The sequence below is a fragment of the Ciconia boyciana genome, chromosome 7, assembly GCF_034638445.1.
Source record: "Ciconia boyciana chromosome 7, ASM3463844v1, whole genome shotgun sequence".
Lineage (NCBI taxonomy): Eukaryota > Metazoa > Chordata > Aves > Ciconiiformes > Ciconiidae > Ciconia > Ciconia boyciana.
Genome location: NC_132940.1, coordinates 47,004,709 through 47,015,815, shown reverse-complemented (window position 1 = coordinate 47,015,815; position 11,107 = coordinate 47,004,709). Strand labels below are relative to the sequence as shown.

Sequence of the window (11,107 nt, the reverse complement as noted above, 5' to 3'; positions counted from 1 at the left end):
TATTCCAGCAAACATAGGAGGTATAGTACTGCCAAGAAATGGGAGCCTAATTGCTGTGTTCTTTTAAGAAAGAATGCATTTGTAAAAATAAAATCATCTCCATTCAGTCAAATTACAGTCAATTATCATTGCCCACAAGCCAAGATCTATTAACTCTGGATCTGGTTTAACTCAGTTACTGAAGCACACTGGAAATGCCTGTCATTTTGGGGAAAAAAGATATTATTATTACCTTTTACTCCTTAGTAGTCAAAAGGATTTTGAAACAAGCTTAATGGGGGCAATTTTCTTCCTTCCATCTGTAGCTTTTCAAGATTAACAATCCTTCTTTTATTTTGGAATAATAGCTACCTGGTAGTCTTGGGGTCACTGGGTAGACCTGGGGTCACTGGGCTGTCTTCAAGGCATCAATGCACTCAGTTGCACATCCAATTAACTTTTATAGCTAAAATATATTTTTGCTTCTTTTTTTTTCCCCAATACTAATTTGGACAAAAACAAATACACACCAAACTATCACGCATGCTTTCTTGAACCCCATGGGCCAAGGATAGCTCCATCACAGTCTGCAAGAAGGTGGCCACACTTTTGTGCTTACTAGCTCACTTCAGTCTAAATAGACCCCAAAGCACATGGTGTTTCCCTTTATAGCAGCTCAATTTAACACAAGAAACCGCTGGAATAAGCTAGCTTTTTGGTCCATAAAGCAGATCTGTAATTTACATTTTGTTCTGGTTTTCCTTCTTATCACCAGCGCTGTCAGAAGTCTCTTGATTCATTATTGTGGCAATGGAAACGCTGAAACACTGAGACAGCAGCACGGGTAAATGTGGAAGATTCAACATTACTGACCCGCTACTCCAGGACACCGTGGGTGTCCCAGGAGATTACATTGCTGGAGGGAAACGCAGTCTTGCTGATGAGTAGCTTTAGGTCCACAGAAGCTTGTGAACAGGCCCCAGAATTATTTAATAGGGAGTGAGTGAAGAGAGCAGAGCACAGGGGAACAGGCTTTGTGGGAAAGCGAGCAGATATAACTTCATAGCAACCTGGTTTTCGAAACAACCTCAAATCACCCCATGCAAGTAGGTCTCAGCCAGTGACCCTGCACATAACTGTCACAGCTTGAAGGAGACGTGGAAGTGCAAAGTTGCCTCTACACACTTCCACTCTGCATTGGGAGCCAGAATCCCAAAACCTCCCCTATCCCTAACGCTGGAAATGACAGAGCAGCAATGGGACCCAGGGTCAAAGCTTGTGACAAAGCCAGCTACGTACCATGGCCAAGTACTGGAAATCCAGTGGGAACAGAGACCTGTGTCAGACACTTACCCATAACCTCAACCCTATCCCACCCAATTTGCTACAATGCAAATTTAAACCCAAAACTCAAAATGCAGACTTTTCAAGAGGCTGAATAAGTGACAAAAAAGTTTTCATAGCAGCTGGTCAGTTTTTCCAGCCTCCTCAATGGCTCGCCAGCACCCCCAGCTCTTTGCAGGAGGACTCTGGGTATCCCTGCAGCCCTGCCTACACAGGAGCTGAGGGCGAGGAAGTTGCCCAGTGCCCCGAAGAGCCAGTACGGACCCGAGGCAGATCTGGAGCACCTGGCTCAGCCCTGCAGTCTGCCCGCAACGCTGCGGTCCTGTCAAACACAAGGAATCATTTCAAAAAGAGGCTAAGAAAAGGATCCTGTAGAAATTTTGCGCAGTCCCGTTACTGGAAATCTATTTGACGTAGTGAACAGACATTCAAACTTTTCCAGGAAACGTGTTTCTTTATTTAAATAAAAATTAGTGCCAGTAGAAACAATAAACTTTAAATACATGAGACAATTATATACAACTCAATGTTAGGAATTATATACATCAGTTTTTTACAGATACAAATACATTTATACCCAAAGTAAAGGACGAAGGAGAAAGCAATGGAAAATGTGACAACTCGCGCATGTCAGTCTCATTTGGAAAGTTTCAGGATTCAAGTGATTCCAGGCAAAGTGCCAAACTTAATTTGGCTTCTTTCAAACTTAAAACAGCCCCTTTTGGAGTAAATCTACCAAAAAGCTTTATATGGTCTGATCCAAAGTTCACTGAAGTCGATGGAAAAACTCCCACTGCCTTCAGTCTGAACTGAATCAGTCTCTTTCTGAGCACAATGGAGCCTTTGTTCTGCTGTGTTTAGAGAGATAGTAATACCTCTGCAGGCTACATCACGTCGTATTAACCCTCCAAGCCAAAAACAGAGTTCTCCCTTCTAAACGGCAGAAGTACAGCAGACTCTTGCCTCAGTTCATTTCTGCTGTTCAGCGTTCATATTTTTCAAGCTGTCTCTCAAGCTCTAATGCCAGTGGATAAATCACAGAGCTATTTTAGCGCAGGAAATATGTGGAGACATTTTGCAAACATTTTGCTGTGCAATGCTTTAGATTCAGGCTTTTCAGCCCTTATGGTTCAGAACTAATCCAAACATTGTAATAAATTATTATAAAATATAAGGTATGATTGAAATAATCATACTTTGCTACAATATTAACATTACTTCTTTTAACAGTGCAATAATTTAGTAACTAATTTCATGAGCATTTGAAAAAAATCACAGTACCATTAAATTAGGGGGGGAAGTTTGTGGTGGTTTTAAAAACTAGTTACTAATGACTTTATAGAAATGCATGTGTCACATGCGAGCTGATATAAAAAAAAAGAAGGATGTAATGCAATGTTTATCTACACTGGCTTAAATAGAGCAGAAAGGCCAGATTCATTAATAATGTAAATGGGTACAGTTTTACTGACCTCAAATGGAGAATTTAACTCCAACAGAGAAGCACAAAATCTTGTGCATGTCCCCTGAAGTCAGGAGGACTCAGCTGGTGACTTCAGTGGGGCCAGGATTTCACCCTTGTTAGGTTAAATTCTATCCTGAATTCCACCTATTTTTCAAGGGGGCGTAACAGAGCAGCATTTGTTCAAGCCTTTTCTATGTCTTACACTTTGTAACAAAGATCTTTTAATGTCTTTTTTTAACTTATAGATCTCTGCCTTTAGTGATCAAATGTACATGTCTTTAAAAAATACAAAAGCAAAAAACAAACCCACTTTTCCTACTAGTAACTCAGTCAAAGGCTGGATTGCAGCAGAAGTTAGTGAACGTGACCCAGCCAGTACAGGTACAACTTAAGCGAAGATAGATATAGTGGCATGGATCTGAAACTGGGCTTTGCAAACCTCCTAGAAATTCGGTGCCTCTTTTTTTTTTTCTTTCATTCTCTCTGTGCCTAAAATCAGTCTCCAGCCATGCTACAATCTCCCTTCAACTATAGCATCAACAAATTTTCAGCTTTGGAGGCCTCATTGAGCAAATCTGCTGTTGGTTGTGGTTTGTTATAAGAAAACCACAGTAAAAGTATTTCTAGTCTATCACAGTTTTGCATGAATGAGCATTATCCATCATTTTTAACAACCAAGCACTTGCATTAGGGTAACATCCCTAAACATTTCCCAGATATTTGCAGAATTCTGAAATATGCAGAGACATGCCAGTAATAGTTACCTCATTAGAAAATATATATATGTTCTCCTTGTTCTCAGCTCTTATGGTAAGAAATTATAATGGAATAATTAAAATTAAACATCCCAATTATGTGCAAGTTACACGTTGGTGTTGGGTACCACTGCTTCCTTGTCCTGCCAGCTCTCAGGAACACCTCAGGCCGGGGGGCACAGATACCTGTTGAGAGTTCATTGGAGAGCAGGAAAGTAGAACCACAAGTTCTTAGTGGGAGCTCCACTCACACTTTGGCAGCTGATCAAGGGAGCCCTGCAAGTGCTAGGAGTTCTTGTGGATGTTTTCCGCAGATCCCTCGCTGCTCTCATTGAGGAGCGTTTCTGACACTTCCCCCAGTTCAGTATCCAGCACTTCCTCCTGGATGGTGAAGTGCACGTCTGGGGAGGAGGATTCCGAGCTGACACTGCTGCCTTCCATCGAGCAGATGGCGCAGGACAGGGATGGCACCATGCTCTCCTGCAGCATGTTCAGCATCATGGGGATCTGGACAGATTTCAGCCCCGATATGGTTGGTAGAGGCTTCACAGCTTCCCCCCATTCTCTTTCCTCATCTTTGTAGAGCAGAAGCAAATTGGACTTCTTCTCTTTTCTTTTGGATTTCATGTAGCCCAGCATTATCCCTATCAGGAAGATCCCGTAGAAAGACATGACGATCAGAATGTAAAAATACTCGTTGCTGTTGTTCTTCTCTGTGTTGTGGGATTCAGCATCAAGCATGGCTTGGGTCATGTTTGCATGGTCCATTTTCAGCATGGAAAGTGTTTTACCACAGCTAAAGCCTGGAGGAGAATGTGTGTGGATACATAAGATCAAACTTCAGATCAAAGATGTAAAAGAAATATCTGAAAAAAGATACCCCCAAACTATTCCTTCCTACTTGTAATTTGTAAGCTTGCAGGACACACTTGATTGAAGCTTGCAGTGTATCATACTTCTGCATTAATATTGTAACTGAATGAACTGTTATTCAGATACAGAAAACATTAGAGGAAAGAAAATACATAATATTAAATCATGTTGAGTTCTATGCTGAATTATAAAACGCCCAATCCACATGATTAAAGAAAGAAAACTATATAGAAATACTCTGCAAGGCACTTAAACAGAGTTTTGTGCTACTTTACCATGTTTCCATAGGAGGGAGAAAAGCTAGAAGTATTATTTTATTCAATGGTGCAGGGAAAAAAAAAATCAAAAAGCAACTTACGTCGGTATGCAAATAATTCCTCCTTTTGCAAAGCTCAAGAGACCTTTCCTCTACCAAATGCCGGGTGTTCTGAAAACTTTCCTCTGCTGCAGTTGGAATAAATAGCTCTCAAGAAATGTTTCATCACGTGCTTTAGAGGCACAGTTTATAATAGTTTTGTGTTGGAGTCAACAGATGAACTTGAAGGATTGCAGTTCAACCCACTGAACTCTTAACAGCTGTGAAAAGAAAAAGAGATGGGAATTCAGATTTTACTCTTTCCTAACCAGTTCAGCAGTGGCTCTTTCAGCTTGTGAATCTTTTTCTTTCACAGCCACCCCAATTGCTAAATCTGACCTGTTACCCTGAGAGCTGCTGTGCAGAATGGAAAACCTGCAAACCATTATTCTGTGTCTGTCATAAAATATAGAAAAATATACATGTGAATTTTATATCAAGCTATCAAGTTATTTACATGCCTGCTATACATAGTTTTCCCTGAAGAGATGGGGGAGGAAACAGGTTATTTTCTTTGCCTAGGAGTAGTGACAAAGCTTTACAAAGTGTGTGCAAAACCAAAGTGGTGACTTTCAACTCATGCTGCAGCTCCACTTTGCCGCAAGGTGTGGGGCTGTGGAGAACTGGGCCCTGGGTCTCAAGTGAGCTTTGGATGGAGGGGTGCTGGTGCCACCTAACTTCGGCCATCAAAACAGCAACTATGGGATTTTGGTTCCCCACATAATCAGTGGAAAGGTACAGACTCCTCCAGGGGGTAACTTGGAGCTCCTGAGGCCAGCAGCCCCCTTCTGCCAGTCTGTAGAAGCAGCCAAGAGTTATATGGTCTGCATGCTGTTTGTACATAGACCAGGACCACCGAGTTAGTGCAGATTTTAGTATGAAGGGACGTTAACAACTTCTGGGCAGAGGGATGCTCTCGGAGTGACTGCTGGAGGCTATTGCAGCTGGCTGCCTGGCTGAGCAGGACACCTCCCAGACCGCTGGGGAGGGCAGAGTTAGGATTGCAGGCTGGGTTGCGGGGCCCGCAGAGTTCCCAGTCATCAGCTCAGTGGTACAGGAGGCTCCGAGACCCCTTTTCAACACGTAAGCAACAGTACAGGCCATGGGAAGAAGGAGGCCCAGCTTGCACCTTGGGGATTTCACTTCCTTATCCTCTCCATCCCCATTCTTCACACACAAAGCCCAATTAGTCAGGCCCCACATATGTGATGTGAATGTCACCCCTTCTGCAAAGCTTCAAGGATGTTTATGTAACAGGACACTCCACTTCCAGAAAGTAGTTGACTGGTGCTGGAGTTTCCCACCGGTAGGTCTGCGGATTTTTTCCCTGCAGTCACTTGTGGATTCTTTGCATAGATGGCAAATTCTTTTCCAAACTCTGCCCTCACAATCCCTCTGAGGTAAAGGCAGATAGGATTAACCTCTCTTCACATGTAGGAAAAAGCAAGAGAGAGGAGTTAAGCAACTTAAAATGAAGTGAAGAATTCAAGAAAAGACAGAATTGTATCTGTGTTTGGAACCAGCATTTTCCATCATTTCTGTGAACAACTCCACAAGGAAAAGGAAAAAAAAAATTACATTAGACAGATTCCCTTCTCTGCCCCTTAAAATAGAGGATCCACCCTTTAGGATGTTCGTTTTATCTCCTTGCACATTCCCATGTGATAGCTCAGGAGCTGTTGATGTTGGACTAACGTCTACTGGGATTTCATCTGACAAAATCTGTCTGCAGCACCAGCTTGCCAAGTCTGGATTCTTCTTCCCTGTTCCCGACAAATTACTGAGCAGGCAGCAAGAGCATATTAACTGGTAGGCTAAACCATAACCCAGAGCAAGTCTCTGGATTTTCTAGCTAACTCTGGGGAACTTTATTTCACATCTTTCTCAGCTCCATGCAATATTTGCTCCCCCATTCAGCTCCAGAAATTTGGAATTTGAAAAATTAAACACAATACCTCAGGCTTTACCAATACCCTTTTATGCAGGACTTTCACAGAATGGTGAGGAAATGCCCGGCATTGTTGCGTCAATGAAAATTGGTTCAGTACAAGGAGAAATCCTTTCTCTGTGCCCATGACACCCTAGGAAACCAGCTCTGAAGCTGCTTGATCCTGGGAACAAGAAGATCTAAAGCCTGTCCTGCTACCTCCTGTTGTCAGTGCTATATACACGTCATCACCCACCTCGACACAGAGAGCGCTTTCAGGCGTCCAGAGGCACCGACACCCCGCAGCTCCCACCAGTGAGCCAGCAGAGCAGAGGCAGACTGGCTCTTCTGCAGGCGCCTTCAGGTGCGAACAGGGTCTCTTACTTGCTCCAAAGACTCATATTTTTCATGTAGGTGAAGCTCTGTACAAAGTTACCACAATGAACTGCCGCACCCAACAAGAGGACAGGAAGACTGGTCAGGTACATCCATAGATTTATGCAATCCCCCGAAGTCCAACTGAAAGATGACTGAATTGCATAATTATGCATAGTTCTTGCTGAAAACTCTTTGCAACTGTATTTACTTTGGCTAGCTGATGACAACAACTCTTCTCCATCTGTTAGCCCATGATTCTGAAAAACAGTTTTATTTTAAAAAGGCCTGGAAGGAATCCCTGAGCCTTCTATAGACATGAAGAGGAGGCATAGGAAGACACTGGGGAATAACCACCTGAAAAGCATATGCCATTTGCGTCCTGGTGCCGTAAGTCAGCTTTCTCAAGCTGTACCCTGTAGAAACTGTATTTTTGTCTAAAAACAAGACCTAGAAAATTGAAAATTTGAGCCTTATTTTGTGTTTCAAAATTACGCTTGTTGCAAATTATATTACGCATTGCATAATGTAAAACCATTGATCATGGCAAAAATACTTGCTTAATTTGAAGTAATTTATTTTTTGGAATTAAGGTTACTAGCTGTTTCTTGTTTGAGGTTTCTTTCTTCCTTCCAGATCAGTTTTTTTCCCCCAAACTTCACAAAATTTCCCCTGAAATTTCACTTAGAGGTCTCTTACGCTTTCAGCAATTGCCTCTCACATGTTCCTCTTCACATTTGCATCACTCCCAACCTAGGCTATTACATCTAAGAATAATTGGCATGCTGTTGCTCCCACCTTCCAGATTCCCCCTTTGGAAAACATTCAGACTAACAAAGCAGAGCAACAGCCAGGCACTCCAACGATGAAAAGGCCACAACATAGTTGCTGATGCCAGATTTTTTTTCTCAAGGTCCCCGTCTTTTAGCGAGCCTTTTGTGGCAGCAACCTCCGTCACCAGAGGACGCAAAAGTTGAGGCTTGAGGCATCCCATGGGGCAGGAATTCTTCACAACATGGCTTAAGGGATAGTATAATTTGAACCCTTTCTCCAAATAAAAATTTGAGGACAGTCAGAAAACTGAACAAAGACAGAATCCATTATGAAGACAACATGAAACCTCCTTAGAGACTCTCTGCAGGCTGCTATGGAAAATATATGCCTAACCCTTCATTACGGGCATAATCCATGGTCTGATGCTGCATTTATCTTTCTTTTTCCACTTAGTGCGTTAATAAGACTAAAGATACAAGACACAACTGTTAAAGGGCTAGCTCCTAGGGGAAGCTGAGCCTGTTTGATAAGTGCACGCTAACAGTACGACTTTAAAGAGTATCTGAGCATGTGCATTTTTGGAAGTAATCATCTGAAAACCTGAAAAAAAGTGAAAGAAAAGAGAAATGGGAAGGACAGAGGGGTTGGGGGTTTTTCTTCCTGCACGTGGACCTTTAATGGAAGTAATGATTGGGAATTGACCACTAGGGAGAAAAAGGGGGAGAGTTTTGCCATGCAAATACTGACTTAGTGATTACTTAGATCTTCCAGACACTGCAGTTGGGAAAGGATAGCAAAGGTGATCAATATTTTTCACTCACATATATGATTTCAGTTAAAGTAAAATTAGAGATCAAGAGCTGGGTTTGACACCATAAAGGAAGACACAATGAAAAGGGATGTCTGTGCCCTTGACTTGGTCTTGCATTTAAAGACCTGCCATGCTGGGATGTACGTACTGACTTTTGGTCCCACTGCAAAACACATGCCTCACAGAGGACCTGATCCAAACCTCCTTGAAGTCAAAGTCTCTTAAAGTTAATGTCAGTGCCTCACCTAAAGTGAGTGTCAGATCAGGAATGGCACCTGCTCCTTTCAAGTTCTGTGCAACTCAGAGTCAATTTTCAGTGAAGCTTGTGAGTGTGTTGGAATACAAGAGCTAGGTCAAAAGCAGCAAGCAAGTCATGCACTCATTCCCAGAGTAGGGAATGAGTAGCAGCCCGACACAAGCCACGTGCCTCCTTGCTAACAAGGCTACTCACAGTATGAAATTTATGAGCTTTACTATATGCTCTTAACACTTCTATGCCTCAGTTCACTTGCTTGTAAAATGAATCTAATAAGACCTACAAGTTACACATGCTGTGAGGGTACAGCATAGTAATGCACCTGCAGATGACTACCTGAAAATGTAATAACCGTTGTGTTCGCAAGCGCAACAGCATTACCACATGCCTGGGCTGGCATCTGAACCATTCTCACACAGCTCTAGGTTTGGTGTCATTTTCCATCACTCTTCCTTATTTTTGATGCTGCAGAAATCGAGGACTTTTTTTATATGCTTCACGCAATAAACCTCTAGAGGAAGGTGGCAATTTTCTCAGTGTCATCCACAATATATACGATGTTACCATCTGGATACCAAAAGGAAGTAACACTCTGCCTAGTTATTAACTGTGAAAAACTTAGTAAAATGCTCAGCGCTGCCTTACAATCTTCAGTAGTGAAAGCATGCAAATATAAGTCTAGAAGATGCATGCATCAGCCTTCTTTCCAACTTCAGCATTTAGTTTGCTTTAATTCAAATTTTATTTAACCTTCGTAGCAGATCCCCATATCATGAAACTTCAAGTTTCTCAGATGTTCCCTGCACCCAGAGCAGCAAAACCACTCTATCAATAGCAGCAAATACGGGGTTCAGAAGCACCTCATAGCCAAGGTGCCCTACTGCTCTCAGCTCTAGCAGTGGCAAGAGATTTCCCAGAATTCATGTCCAGAGTATTGCAATTGCCCTCCAAGCACACAGTAGAGATCTGTAAGGCAAATGGGTTTCTGCTCCTCAGAGATGACAAACCACAGAAAATCTTAGTGATATCTGTAATAACAGTTCACCCTAAATTTAGCATTTACTGTAAAGCAGGTGTTGTGGGAGTCTTGGAGTTTTGGGATAGGCATTTCTTTTCAAATCCTAAACTGAATTTCAGAAAGCTATGAGTGACTGGAAACAAATAGAATGGAAACAGGTAACTCTCATGATAGCAATAACAAGAAATTACATTTAAAAAATAAAGATTTTTCAGTGGCTGATATAAGAATCTGAGTCCAAAGTCATCACATCCTCATTTCTCTTTCCTGTAGCTGAGACATGTTACAAAGTTATTTTATCAATATATATTTCTATACAATAAAATGAAACTTACACTTCATATTGCCTTATCTTTTTCTTTTGATGTGGCACAGAGGATGTAGGTATGTTTGATTTGAAAATGCTTTTTCTTTTCTTTTTCCTTTTTTTTTTTCCAAACAGAATTACCTGTAGCATGCACTACCTTTAAAAATGAAATAAATTAAAAGCTTTCTTTGCTCTCAGTGTCAAATGCTAGATTCAGTTGCATTGTATGCAATCAACAGCGTTCAACGTATTTACTTCTATTTGGGATTTAAAACAGTTAGCAACATACCAATTTTTGGATGCCATTAAAAAATAAATCAAAAACCTCTAAATTTTATTAGCAGCATTCAGAAGAAATTCACTGACAAATCCAAACACACATTTCTGTTTCTTCAATGAAGAGACAGTGCTTACTCTTCCAACTATGGAAAGGTGCCTTGCAAAGGACCATTCATCTTCTCTTTGAACTGATTCTGACTCTAATCAGCTCAGAATTAGCACTTTGATTTACATTAGAGAAGGCTTCTAACAAACAAATTGTAGGTGAAGGGATATGAATGCCTATTTAGAGGGTTTTTGAAAAATTCCTCTGCACACAGCATGAAGATCTCTCCTCACCTTTCTTTTTTGTTCATTTTAAGATTCTTCATGATTGCATATGCCAGTAATTGCGAAGCATAAGAAATAAAGGGGACAAAACCACTGAAAACATTCAAGTGCTTGACTTGAACACTCACCTGACTACAGATCAGAAATTAAAGATCTTTGGGAAAAGTTAAGAGGTGCTTGCACAACGTAAGGCAGAAAGCTTATACAGACATTGATAAATGTCTGGCTATCCAGTTAAACGTAACTGAAGTTCAAATAC

At 41.4% G+C, this 11,107-nt stretch overlaps 1 protein-coding gene across 1 annotated transcript; it reads right to left on the bottom strand.

The window, feature by feature from the left end:
• Window positions 1-1,782: 1,782 nt before the first annotated feature.
• Window positions 1,783-7,212, bottom strand: KCNE4 (potassium voltage-gated channel subfamily E regulatory subunit 4). Its single transcript, XM_072867372.1, has 3 exons — window positions 6,955-7,212; window positions 4,775-4,992; window positions 1,783-4,346 (listed from the first exon to the last, which is right to left on the bottom strand). Exon 3 carries the CDS (start codon window positions 4,318-4,320, stop codon window positions 3,829-3,831), a length of 492 nt encoding a protein of 163 aa, XP_072723473.1. The 5' UTR covers window positions 4,321-4,346; window positions 4,775-4,992; window positions 6,955-7,212; the 3' UTR covers window positions 1,783-3,828.
• Window positions 7,213-11,107: the final 3,895 nt, after the last annotated feature.